Raw genomic sequence first — 14427 nt, forward strand, 5'->3', positions numbered from 1 at the left:
TCTGGTGCCTACTGGGCACTGCCAGGGTGACAGGCTGGCACTGGCCAAGAGTCACTGCCCTCCCTTTGCCCTGTGCTTCTAGAGGGGGCCCCAATGGCCTCCAGTCCCATCAGCAAGGCCATCAGATCTGCTCCCCATTGCTGAGGAACAGCTGTGATCCCTGTTAGTGTGGATCATCACCGGCAAGATCAAAAACCCAAATGAGCCTGGGCAATTGTGTCCAGAGCTCACTAAACAAATTTAAATTAATTCTTAAATATTAAAATCAGTTTTGTGCCATTCCCCAGGCTCCTGATATTGGTTTTCCACTTACATTTCCCGCCCTGATGTGTTGCTCAACTAACAATGTGGGAAGATCATTCCCAATATTCCTGGTTATCATATATTCACAAGTGACAGAATAAGGGAAGAGTGAATGGTAGTATTGATGAAACATGATGTTTCAATTCAAAAGGGAAAGGATTAACCAGATGGTTCTAGGAATGAATTTACTGTGTTTAATTTGTGGAACAAAAATGAGTTGCTACACCGTTCAGAGTTTTTTTTTAATAGAATGCCAAGTATTCAGGAAATAGAAGAGGAAGTTTGTCAACAAATTTCAAAGACACGTAACAAGAGAGTAGTGATGGTAGTCTTTGTTTTCCCAATCTACGTTGAGTTAAGAATGTTTTAGAGGTAGGACAGGAGAAGAACTTCTAATGTACATATGGGAATTTTCTCAATCAATCAATCTGTCTCCAATCCAATATGGAAGGGAGCAGTGTTGGATTTCACTCTGGAAAAAGAAACCAGCAAACTGATGTTTTAGAGTAGGGGATCATCTAGCGAACAGTGAGCAGAGCACAATCAGGTTTAACGTTCAAATGTGTAAGAGCAAATTTCAGTGATGTAAGAAGGGATCTAGCAGAGGTAAGTTTGGAAAAGGTGATTCCAGGGTAAAGCAAAAGCAGGAAAATGAAGGATGCTCACGAGAGATAGTTCAGGTTTAAAACATAGCAAGTTTCTTTGAAGAACAAAGGTAGAACATCTAAGGCATCCTGGATGACAAAGGAAATAAAAGTCAAGATAAAACAAACAAGGGAGAATGTTGACAAATATCCAAAGAAAAATTCAATCAATAATCAGAAAGGATATGGTAAGTATTGCAGGGAATTGGTCTGCAGAAAGGTCAAAAAAAAAAGCAGAATACGCCAGCTGGAGAGACCTGTGTTGCCATGTTTGGGGAAGGCCCCTGTGAACCATAAGTAAATCAGGTAGTTGAAAGGCCACCAGTATCAGAATCCCAGGGGTGTATGTCCCACCAACTAAATGATGCTGGGCAACCAGAGGCTGATATCTCTCATACACAGCATTGCTACCAAGGAGGCAGTGGCTGCTGCCAGAGCAATATCCACCAGAAGTCCACAAGTAAGTAATGGCCAGAGGGGTCTTGTAGAGTGGTCAGGGAATGGGGTATTGGTAGCAAGGACCGAGTGTGTCTCCCAGCAAAACTCCCCTTCCTGATGCTAGGACCCTGAATTATGCACTGAGTGCTGTTGAACAAGAATCCACCAGCCCCGCACCCCACCCCTGCCCCTGCCCCCGCCCCTGCCCCTGGAGATGACATAGTTACTTGTCATGCTCTCCACATGATGACAGCTCCACCTGCAGCTGAGTTAATATCAGTGGTGACAAGACAAAGACTTTAAGTGGTCATTAATTGTCCACTTAATGGTCAATTGGTAGACCGAACTACCAATATTGCTTTCTACAGATGTTATCTGGCCTACTGAGTGTTTCAAGTGCTTTCCCTTTTTATTTCAGATTTCTAGTGTCCTCAGTATTTCACTTTTGTATTGTCCATTCCTTGTCTAGCAATTCTTATATTCCTTGGGCTCCTTCTCTGTGCTGATGGTAGAAGAAAAAAAGTGCCATGAAAAGAATCAAATTTATTCTCAATTCCTTGCAAATTCATTTCTAAAAGTTGTGCTGATTTGCTTTATCTTGCAGATCATTCATCACTGTCTAAAAACCAAAATTTGTGTAACGAACAGTATCCTGGCATGAAGTGTTTTATTTTTTCATTTTTTTTAGTGATGTGGCTTTGCAGCGTACAAGTTCAATCGATGGAACTGGAACAATAGTCTGGTATTTAGCCCTCTGTCTGCTTCTGGCCTGGATTATAGTTGGGATAGCGTTATCAAAAGGAATCAAATCTTCAGGAAAGGTGAAGTGGATGATGATGATTAGTTTCAAACCTCGTGACAAAATAAACATTTCTGTAACAGTAAAACTCAAATATATAAATCATTTGTGAAGTGGCCTGGTTAACAGTGACTGGGGAGTGGGAGATTTATAGATTGAGAAAACATCTGGGGGATAACTAAGATGGAGAGTCAGTTAGAATGGTAAATCAGAATCAATTCAGATGGAGAATGAGAAATAAAGATAGGGAGAAAATGACTGTATTAAGAGAAAAAGAAGAAAGGAGTAAGAAAAAATGATTTTTTTAAATTTCTGAGAATAATTTATTACCAAGGAAAGGAATCTACAGTTTAATTTTGTTTGATTTCAGAGTCAGAGAGGCTCATTGGCATTGGGTTAACAATTTGTCACATTGTTTTAAAGGTGCTTAATTAAAAGCTAAAATTCATGTTCTGTTTCTAATATGCAATAAATATGTAAATCTAACAAACCCGTAAAAATAACAGCAGGCTGTTATGATGGAATTTTGCAAGACAAACAGTAGACTGGATTAACTTGATCCATAAGAACATAAGAAATAGAAGCAGGAGTAGGCCATCTAGCCCTTTGAACCTGCCCCACCATTCAACAAGGTCATGGCTGATCTGAAGTGGATCAGTTCCATTTTCCCGCTTTCTCCCCATAACCCTTAATTCCTTTGTCTATCAGAAACCTATCTACCCATGACTTAAATATATTCAGCGAGGTAGCCTCCACCACTTCAATGGGCAGGGAATTCCAGAGACTCACCACCCTTTGAGTGAAGAAGTTCCTCCTCAACTCCTATCTAAACTGCCCCCCAACGCCCCCCCCCCCTTATTTTGAGGCTGTGCCCTCTAGTTCTGGTTTCCTTCCTAAGTGGAAAGAAGCTCTCTACCTCTACCCTATATATCCCCTTCATTATCTTAGATGTCTCTATAAGATCCCCCCTCAACCTTCTAAACTCCAACGAGTACAGACCCAGTCTACTCAATCTCTCCTCATAGGCTAAGCCCCTCATCTCCGGTATCAGCTTAGTGAACTTTCTCTGCACTCCCTCCAAGGCCAATATGTCCTTCTGCAAATGCAGCGACCAAAACTGCACACAGTACTCCAGTTGCAGCCTCACCAGTACCCTGTACGGTTGCAGCAAGACCTCCCTGCTTTTATATTCTATCCCCCTCGCTATAAAGGCCAACATTCCAATCGCCTTCTTGATCACCTGCTGCATCTGCAGACTGGGTTTTTGCGATTCATGCACAAGGGCCCCCAGGGCCCTCTGCACCGTAGCATGCTGTAAATTTAAATTTGGGAGTTTTCTAACAGCTCTTAATCCTGAAACTGCCTTGTTGATTTAAAGACAAATAAGTTTTTGTCATTAACATATCATTACTTTTACAACAAGATCCAGCCAAATACTGTGCCTTTCAAATTCAATCTAACTCAATGTTAAACATGCCTTGAGAAGTTATTTCTCCTCCAATTATTTACAGTTGATTCCTTTCGTGAATTTGATACAGTTAATGTTGTACCAGCAATGCAGGAAAACCTAACAATTTACTCTCCATGATCAGGTGGTTTATTTCACTGCAACATTCCCTTATGTGGTTCTCATCATACTGCTTGTTCGAGGTGCTACTCTGGAGGGAGCCTATAAAGGAATTGAATACTATATTGGAACCCAGTCAAACATCACTAAACTGAGAGACGCTGAGGTAAACACACCAGGATAATCCATAGAGCTTCAACTGCATTCTTCAGTAAAATTGCTTCGTGTTTCACTTTTTTTTAATGGTATGGGGATGCCAGCCTTGGACTGGAGTAGGCACAGTAAGAAGTCATACAACACCAGGTTAAAATCCAACAGGTTTATTTGGTAGTATGAGCTTTCAGAGCACTGCCCCTTCATCAGGGGCAATGCTCCAAAAATTTGTGCTACCAAATAAACCTGTTGGATTTTAGTCTGGTGTTATATGACTTTTTACTTTTTTTATGTTCTTAATTTATGACAAATTTGAGGTAAAAGCTATATCGTTTTTGTATTGTTAACCTAAGGGAAAACTAATTTCAGCCATTGCACGTTAGTAGATAGAATGAGAAGGAAGATACAACTGAGTCCTAGCAATAAAAGTTAATTGCCGAAATTTTGCCGGCTTGCCGGGATCGGGGCAGGTGAGGCTCACAGAATGGCATTCTCCATTAGCCTCAGATGGAATCTAATCAGCCTCAGGCAGGTGAGGCAGTGAAATTCTGGATTCTCCCAAAAAAATTGTAAGTGTCAAATTTGCGTAAAAACTGGAGTAAATCCTGCTGGAGTAAAGCCTCGGACGTTCCCTCCTCCACCCAATGTACATTATTAGATGTATCGTGCTCACCAGAGAATGACCCAGAAACCTCATCGCTAACTGCACCCACCGATGTGTCCGTATTTGGGATGGTGAATTGTGAGGTGGCAGCTGATGCCGAAATGGTGCCACCCTTGGGGGTCCTTTCACCCATATCTTCTGAGGACTTGACCGAGCTGCTTGGACCAGATTGAGCAGGAGCTGCAGTACAGGTCCGGATCTGTCCCTACAACACAGGACACAAGGTTAAATGCAAGGGTGGGAGAGAAATCCGGGATGCCAAACACATGAATCACATTTCTCCATTGAACATAGAACAAAGCACCAAGAAAATTACATCACAGGAACAGGCCCTTCAGCCCTCCAAGCATGTAGCAACCAAGGTGCTCATCTGATTTGTAATCCCCTACCCTTCCGGGGATCATTACATTCACATAGCTGTAAAGAAGCCCCTTAAAGATCACTGTCATATCGGCGTCCACGACCTCCCTCAGCAACAAGTTCCAGGCACCCGCTACCTTCTCTGTGCAAATAAACATGCCTCGTACATCTCCTTTAAACCTTGCCCCTCGTACCCGTAACTTGTGCCCCCAAGAAGTTGCCTCAAAGTGAGTGAAGGAATAACAGGTGCTCACATCTTGATGGCAGCCCAACCATGTGTCGCTTACTGGCCTCGTCTCCCCTTCCCTTGAGCGCTCCAGTGCCTGCTCTCAAAGCAGGTGAGGACCCAAAGGTCTAGCTCACCACCCCTGTCTTCGCCCTCTCATGGGTGTTATGGTCGATCTTCTCCTGTGGAGAGAGAAGGAGCCATGAAAGAAATGATGACATGACTCCTGCAGAATATCAGGTGGTGGCCCTTAGAGGGCAAGTGCAGTGGGGCTCTTGGGGGGATAGGAAGGAGCTACTTCGAGGGTCAAGAGCTGAAAGCATGCAGGATGCTGGGAATGGAAGGATCTGACCTGATTTGGGGGAAGGTGCAAGATGGGGTTCAGCACTCACCCTTGCTGCATGGATGAGGTCATTGACTTTTTTCCAGCACTACTTCCCGGTTTGGGGGTGGGGATGGGGGGTTGGGGGGAGAGGCAGTGCTCTGGCACTGACCAAAGTGGCGACTTCTCCCAGGTCACATTACCATTAGAGTCCCTGGGCCTGCATCCTCCTGAGGGAAGAGGGTGTCCTGCCTCACCTCTGCTGCATCTGGCAGCCCCCCTCAGAAAATCAGGGGGATGGTCATGCACACATTTTGTGCAGGAATGTCTGCCTGCCTGTCCATTCTTGAATTTTTAATGGAGCCACACTTCCTTAGGGCAGATCAGCTGCAGGCAGTTTGGCAGAGCATTCCAGCAAGTTACACACAGTATGCTTGTTAGCATTGAGGGAAAGGCAAGTGAGCTGATGGTGGTAGGGGGTGTGATGGATTAGTGCCTCAATGTTTGAGGACAGGGGAGAGAGAGGAAGGTGTCACACAGCCATCGGAGTCCGGATGAGATGGGGTTCTTGTGCGGGAGGAGTGGGGGTGAAGGGGATCACTCTGCCTGACATCTGTCAAGTGGAGAGGGGAGGGTGGATCCCTCTGCCTAAGATCAGTTCAGAGGGGAGTGGGGGAAGAGGGGTCCACTGCTACTCTGCCTAAGATCGTGGGGAAAAGGGGAAGGGGCCTGCAATCAATCTGGATGGTGGGGTAGTGGGGGGATAAGGGGTCATTAATATCATGGGGGTGGGGCAATATCTGTGGGGGTCAGGGGGAGGCATTATCTGACCCCGGAGGGATGTGGCAGCAGAGTGTTATTCTACCTTTTTTTGCACATGCACAGTTGGAGGTGCCGATCGGAGCTGCAGGGTTTCAGGCGCGTTAAGCCCTGCCCATAAGCTTCTGCAGTGCAATTCGGAATTGCTGTTATTTTTTCAGACAAAGAGCATATGGGGGCGTCTGAGTATGGGTCTAAAAGTCAGATCTGAAACACTCCCAGTTTCAAGTCCACCCGGCACTTAGAATCAAAATAGGGCCCACATTCATTGTAGTTTAATCTACCACAGTTTAGCAAGCTAATGTAATTGCTCCTACAATAGATTCTTTCTACTTTCTATTTCCTAGGTCTGGAAAGATGCTGCAACACAGATTTTCTTCTCACTGTCAGTCGCTTGGGGAGGTTTAACAGCCCTGTCATCCTACAACAAGTTCCACAATAACTGTTACACAGATGCCATCATTGTTTGTATTGTTAATTGTGCTACCAGTGTGTTTGCTGGATTTGCCATCTTCTCCATCCTTGGACACATGGCTCATATACAAGACAAGCTTGTTCCAGAGGTAGCAAAGTCAGGTAACAGCAGCATCAATATCTTCGGTTAAAATGTTTCCAAAAGTATAACATAAAACTGGCCTTTCTCAACAATCTCAGCCATTCCACTCTGTTGACACAATCTGCATCCAGTGCTTTGAACTGGAGATATTCTAACATAAATGTGCTAATGTTTAAACAAATAGCCACAGCACTAACTGTCAAGTTGCTTGTAATTCGTCAACAGGAATAATCAGAACAAAAATATCAATACACTGTTAGCCATCTATTAGAATATCAGATTCGCTTTGAAGATTGGATGGTTCAATGGATTAGATACTGTCATTGGTTCTCAGAACTAGCACTAATTCAGCTCACATTGATGGGGTTACAGTCTTTCCTGACTGCTGAGTGACAGAGTCCTATTTGGAAAGAATTAAGGTATTCTCCACCTTGGTCCTTGTGGGCAAAGGTTGTGAAGTAAAAAACCAGCACTGAATTAGTAGAATTATCAGAAGGACTTCAGGACAGCTGAGCAATGAAAAAATATCACCATGTTGCCAGCTCTTCTGAGAGTGGGAAGGAGGCACATTGTTGGGATAGAATAGAGGGCTCTTTACTCTGCAGATAAATAGAGTCCCTTAAGTAGATTCTGCCCCATTCTTCATCACTAACATCACTCACGTTGGTGGAAAGAAATCACAAGATTTCAGGATGAATATACAAATACTGAACAAAACGTGGTACTTCTTGGCAATCTGGTGAGGATTCTAAAGTAATTAAGAGGTTTTAATAAATAACATTAGTTTACAGTATCTTTCTCTTAAGCATCGTTAATTGCACCATTTCATTTCAATCCACTCTCTAGGTTTTGGTTTGGCTTTCATTGCCTACCCAGAGGCTCTTGCACAGTTGCCAGTGGCACCTTTATGGTCCATTTTATTTTTCTTCATGCTGGTCACGCTGGGGCTCGATAGTCAGTTTGCAAGTATAGGTAAGAATTATATTACTTTTACTTAATATGGACAAATAATCCATTTTTGAGACGAAGTGCGGTGGATGGTGGCTCCAGTGGCACATTTCCTGCTGGCCAGAATTGCAGGATCCCATGCCTGATTGGAACCTGATTAATTATGCACAGGTGAATTTCCCTCTGAATCTCCTGGCGGGCCATCAGCTAGCCGGTTTGAATTTCCCGGTGCCATATCTAAATACCAGTCTGGCACCCTTAAATCACTCTCTACAACTCACCTGTCTTCACCAGACTGTGCTGAATGTCAGCAATCCAAAACTAAAATACCAGCAGCCTCAAGAAATCTGTTCCTCAATTTAATCACCATCTCCTGAACCCATCACCCGCAAAGTGCCCACACCTTACTTGGATCTCAAAGCATTACATTTGGATTTAGAGTCATCGTGTAGTACTTTCTAGGAAATGATGTGGTATCCCTTTTGCCCTCTTGTTTGTGAGCTTTTCATACAGTGTGTTGGAGTTCAGCTTCCTTCCCCTTGGTCTTCCGTCTTCTTGTTCATCTTCTTTACCCACCTCTTTGCCATCTGCCCTGTCTTCATGAGCCCTTACCCTTCCCCCACCTCCCTATGCATTGCCTCGCTTGCCTTTGTCATGCACCCTACCCCTCCCCTGTCCAGCAGCATGGTGCTGTAAGTGAAGAACATTTTGGCATGGGGATAGAGGAACAGATCTGCCCCAGCAAGAGCAGTGAAGAACACATCAGAAGCAGTACAGCACAGTGACATAAAAGCTTTGTTGCACTCGCCTTGAAGTCTCTTGCAAATGAAGGGCTACCTGTCATGCCACTCTTTCAATCGGGTTTTAAGCTAATGTATTTTCACACTGGCGTGACACAAGGTTGGTAGGCCTAATGAGATGCCGATAGGCAGCAGTTTAATGAGCATTCACGAGATGTAAATGAGTGAAAATTGCACTCATACCAACGACCAGCAGGAAGACTGACCTATGATTAATCTGGCATTGGAAGAATTGCAACCTAATATTATACTGGTGGGTTTCTGACTTCTTGTCTCCCACAAGATAGAAAGTCACATATCCAAGTCTGTCAGTAACACATAGATTGGTGACATTACTGACATTTCCACAAAGCTTTATGTAATTTGCAGCAGATGGAAGCTTAAATAAGTGATTTGGTAAAGTGAATGGACTAAACTGTGGCAAGCAGTCTTCAACATAGGCAAGTGGGAGGTTGTTCACTATGGACCCAAAAGGGCAGAACATGGTGCCTTTTAATTAGTGAAAAGCTAGAAACAGTGGAAGTCCAAGAAAATTCAGGGGTCCATGTACATAGATCAGTAAAATGTCAGGGACTGGTACAGAAGGAAATGTGGGGCAGAATTCTCTGCTCCCATCCCTGGCATGTTTTGATTTGATTGATTTTGATCTCCCTGCCCATTTTCTTCAAGCATCCTTTCAGTAGCTTTAACTATTGGTTTTGTTGCTTTAGTTGTCCTTGGTATGATTCTCATTCTATAGGATCTTTGCTTATTTCTGCATTTTTGTATATTAGTTTGTTCTCCCTTACCTCTTTCATCATCTATGCTTGCAATTTTTGGTACATGTATTAAATGTCTGTATCAAATCAAATTGTTTTGAACAGCTCCCATTGATTTTCTTTCACTCTATGCACTAACTGATATGTCCAGTTTGTATCAGAGTCACTGGGTGGAATTTTCCAAGCTCACCGCATCATGTTTCTCAGCAGTGGAGTCAACCTGCCACTGGTTGGCAATGAGATCTTCTGGTCCTGCTGTAGTCAGAGTTGCTCATTATGTATACCCCATGCCACTGGGGAACCCACAGTCGGGGTTCACCAACAGCAGGACCAGAAGATCTCACCAACGGGAACGACCAGAAAATGCTGACCTCTGTCTCCCCCATTGAAATCAACTGTAACTAAATATAGAATCTGAGGAAATTGTTCCACAGTTCTCCCGTTCAAATACAATATTGGATTCAATCATGTGATGATCACAATAAGATGAATACTTCACATTCCATTAGGCTGTTAACTAAATCTTGCTCATTATTACAAAATCTAATATGGCTTACTCCTTATTTACTTTAGGGCAGATTGGGTTGAATTATGAGGGCTACCTGTGGGCGGGAAAGCTGCTCCCATTGACATCGATGACCAGAAGAAAGGCTGCAATGCCCTATATTGATCACATTCTTGAACATTTGGTCTTCTCTCCACTATGATACAGCAGTATTAACCTCTCAGAGAAGTCACTGTAAATGGTTTCAAGGCACAGCATGGGAATGGATGCAATCAAGTTCTCAATTTCTCCCAGTGATAAATAATAGGATTGATGTGTTCACATATGCTTTGTGCTGATGTTCTGCCTCTCCCGGCTGGCAATTTGATTCAATCACTTCAATAGTCCAGAAAGTAGATTCATAGAGAACAATGTCCTCATCAACTCTTGTACTCCATGATAGGTCTCACTGGGCTGTATGAATTATTAATTGATCACTGAACTCATTTATCCTTTTTTCATCAGAAACAATTGTAACTACATTGCTAGACCAGTTCCCTAATTATCTACGATCAAGGCGCATTTTTGTGACATCTGGTGTTTGCTTGTTATTCTTTTTCTTGGGCCTTGTATGTGTAACACAGGTATGTTGTCTTTTAATAGTATTATTTCCACATGTACTGCTGCTTATAACTCTATGTAATCTGACATTTCACAGGATTCAGTGATTAAGAAGCATTTTGTGTGTAAATCCTGTTTTTTTCCAGCTAAATAGTATTGTGCAGGGAAGATGTGGGGTTGACTCATGCTTCCTCTCTGCTGTTACTATATACAAAGCTTGGAATTCACCTTAGATATCATCCTATGAATCAAACTTACAATGGCCCAAATTTTCATGATCATGGCATTTGCCTTGTCATGGCAAAAATGGAAATGAAACAGCTGGAACTCCTGTCCCTGATCAAGTCACTTCCTATCTTTGTATGGCTGGATTTCAATTTAGGGAGGCAGCTGGCTGATTAAACCATCAGCTGCCTTCACTAAAGTGAAAGTTTGGTCATTCTTTCGGGTCGAACCAAGGAAACAAACTTAAATTACATTCGGAAGTGAAATTTTGGTCAGCCAGGAGTATGAAACCCAATGTGTGCAGATTAGACCAGGTAAGAGCTGGTCTGAACTTGATGGATTCATTTGGATAACCAGGGTACCTCTTAAGATTGTAAACAGTAAATAGGATTGTGCATAAATTCATTGGAGCTGTCAAAGAACTGTCAAGCTTTAAAAGAACCATCAAAGCTCTTAAAGAACTGTCAAAACTCATTGAAAGTGTCAAAGTTGTAAATGGATTTAATACTACTGGGTTTTAAATTAACAGAAAGAAAAAGGTTGGCCGAAAAAATAATCAGTGTTTGATATTTCATTTTGTTTGAGCATTATTATTATAGTATTTGCTGCATGACTTATTTTACCACCTAACATTATCATCATGGGGTGCCACTTAAGTGAGCAGTGTGATTGACATCTCAGAATGGCTAAAGAGTAGTTTGTTTTCAAAAGAGATTTTTAAAAAATCAATCGCATTGAAATTCCTTTAAGTCAATTAGAGCTTTTTTTAATGTGCTATCACCAACATAATTTTATTGGCTCCTGAGGCTTACCTGTGGTAAATAACAGGTGATCTGGCATGGAAGGGGTAGGCCAAAATGTGATAGATATTTGGCATGAGTGGACACTAAGTTTGCATGGGGCTACAATGGTCTAGGGATGTGAGAGGATGGGGATATGGGGGGGGTGCAATGAGGGTGGGATGAAGGGCATTGGTTGGTTTAGAGAGTATTAGAGGCCTTTGGGGATGATGTTTAGGGGCTTAGGTTGGCATAGTATGTATAAGTGACACGAGGGTGGTGGTGGAGCATGAGGTGATATGGTTTGAAATGGATGAGGGAATGGAGTGTGTATGAAATAGGGTGAAGGATGTTCTTTGTTTTAAACACTTTTAACTTCAAATAAGTGCCAGAGCACAAAGCTAGGTCAACCATTAAGCCCACATCAACACCTGGCCACCTCCTCATTTTCTATTTAGTGTTGCCCACCTTGATAAGTTTGTCTCTTAAGTTTTCAGTTCTCTAATTTAGAAACAGTCAGTATTAAATCAGAAGGTGTTCAAACTGAAACTGAGAGCACATTGTTTAATACTTAGCACAGTAGCTGAGGACTGTTGCATTGTCATGGATGCTCTCATTTGCGGGAAATAGTAAACCAAGGCCCTGTCCATCTGTTTGAATGAAAGTTGAAAATTCCTTGAAAGTCCTTAGTGAATTTTCTTGCAACACCAATATTAAACATTCATTTTATTGTTGAATGTGGAATTTTGCTGCCTTGAAAATCTTGCTAGATTTTTTCTCTTAAACACGATAACATCACAAAGTAAATTATTAGTGTTCAATTTCAAAACGCTGGATAAACTTGGTGAGATGGATCAGAGCCATTACTTTCACAAACAATAACTGGCAATTTGGATAATTTCTGCAGTTTTGTTTACCAACTTTTGTCCTAGTGGCATGAAGGACTTGGTCTGATGTAAATGAAGCCTGATGCAACTAATCTCACTTGGCAATGAATATGGATGTAAATAATTAAAGCAGACAAATCTAAAGGTTATTTTGTATATCTGAAAGATAGTCAATATAAAATTTGTTCGAAATCGTAAGAAACATGGACAGTACTGGATCATATAATCTCTACAGTGCAGAAGGAAGCTAATCAGCCTGAGTCTGCTTCGAACATCTTAGTTTCGACATTAAGGGGCAATCTAGCATAGCCAATCCATCTAACCTGTACATCTTTGGATTGTGGGAGGAAACCAGAATACCCAGAGGAACCCCTCATTGACACAAAGAGAACATGCAAACACCACACAGTCACCCAAGGCTAGAGTCAACTTCAACCCCAGTGCTAACCACTGTGCCACCCAGATCTGACAAAATCAGTTGAATTTTTAAAAAAAATTTTATTCCTTTCTCATGTGCAGAGTGGGCAGGGCAAGCCCTTAATCAATCTACTAGCTTGCTCCAAACATCAATTCAAATTGAATCCAAATTATGGTCTCCATAAGAGAGACATTCAAGATCCAAGCTGACAAGAACAAGCACTGCACCTGATCTGGGGCTTGATCCCATGCTTGATCTTAGCCGAAAGGCTGAAAAGTAAATGAGCAGACCAATTAGTAGTCAGAGTGTGTGCTCATCGTCCAATTTAGGATGGCTGTGGAGAAGCATCGCTGCACTTGGACAGCCAGCAGCTGAGGGTCAGAAGTAATGATATTGTTGAGTGAATGGTGGCGTTTTCCAGCAGAATGTAGTGCTGCATACTCACAGCATTCTGCTGCCAGGAGGCTGCCTCCATTTCCTGGTCATGTTTCATCCTCAATGGGTGGCCTACATGACAACTATAAAGTTCTGCAGATTTGCCTTGTTAGGCCCTTTTAATTGGTCTAGTAGATTACTCTTTGCTTGCAGACAGTTAGCTATCACCACATACCAATTCTGCCTGAATGAAAATGGCCCAAGCCTAACACACCAGCCAATAGCAGGAAATGACAACTCTGGCTGCTTCCTAACCTTCCCCCTCATGCAAATAAAAATTTTATCCAATGTCTCTAAAGCTGTATAATTTTGGGCTGGCTAGTTATGGGTTGAGAAAAGTGTTGCTTTTTCTTGTCCAGAGAAATCTTATTTTGAAGAGTTTTACAGTTTTCTCTTACAGGTTATTTCTAATATTTCACTTCTTCTCAGGCTGGGATTTACTGGATCAATTTAATTGACCACTTCACTGCTGGATGGGGAATTCTTATAGCTGCTATCATCGAACTCATTGGTCTAAGTTGGATATACGGTAAGTGCAGTAGGAAAAGCACTGAAATAAAACAAAATAGTTAAACAATGTATCTGGTCCTTGTGTTTTCAAATGACACAGGACAAATCAGTAGGGTGCAATGATATAGATTTCATCTTCAATGACTGAAAATTAAAATTCTGCCATTCGCAGCTAAATCCTTCCCTATTGAGATCCATAAGGTAGGATGTGTCTTCAGCCAAAAAGTTCCCCTTCACTTGTTGGCAGTGTGGATTGTTGTTGGGGTAAAATTTGCTGCAGCTGTTTTCCAGCTAATTGCTGGTTGGGATGTTGTTCAAATATTTTCATCTGAATTGTATAACTGTTTACTCTTTGACATGGTCAGTTACCAATTTCTCCCAACCTTCAAGATAAGTAAACAACGGTTTGCTTCAGAGCAATCCTGAGGTAGAACCTTTCCATAAGTTGTCAAAAGTATCAGTTTCAGCAAAAACCTGGCATGTAGCACTCTGCTGTCACTCTGGTGGGATAAGGCCTGATAGATCTGACAACACCAGCTTCAAAGAGATCAGGGATCATCCCAATTAAAATCTGAAAGAAATTCCCATGCAGACACAGGGGAACATCCCCACAAACATCTGGGCAACCACCCCTCCCCCCATTCCTCCAGAAGGAATTCCTCCCCCTTCCTTTGATGCAACCTCAAACCCCCTCCACCCACCTCTCCAAAG

At 42.4% G+C, this 14427-nt stretch overlaps 1 protein-coding gene across 1 annotated transcript in view; it reads left to right on the forward strand.

The window, feature by feature from the left end:
* Window positions 1-14427, forward strand: part of LOC145342120 (sodium- and chloride-dependent neutral and basic amino acid transporter B(0+)-like) — a 66154-nt gene that overhangs the window by 34409 nt on the left and 17318 nt on the right. Inside the window, exons 6-11 of the mRNA XM_080187358.1 lie at window positions 2074-2206; window positions 3777-3917; window positions 6643-6871; window positions 7698-7823; window positions 10367-10485; window positions 13636-13735. Coding sequence (XP_080043484.1) covers window positions 2074-2206; window positions 3777-3917; window positions 6643-6871; window positions 7698-7823; window positions 10367-10485; window positions 13636-13735 — 848 coding nt within the window. The remainder of the gene's footprint in view (window positions 1-2073; window positions 2207-3776; window positions 3918-6642; window positions 6872-7697; window positions 7824-10366; window positions 10486-13635; window positions 13736-14427) is intronic.

This window comes from Carcharhinus amblyrhynchos, chromosome 4 (assembly GCF_965287045.1).
Source record: "Carcharhinus amblyrhynchos chromosome 4, sCarAmb.v2.hapA, whole genome shotgun sequence".
NCBI lineage: Eukaryota > Metazoa > Chordata > Chondrichthyes > Carcharhiniformes > Carcharhinidae > Carcharhinus > Carcharhinus amblyrhynchos.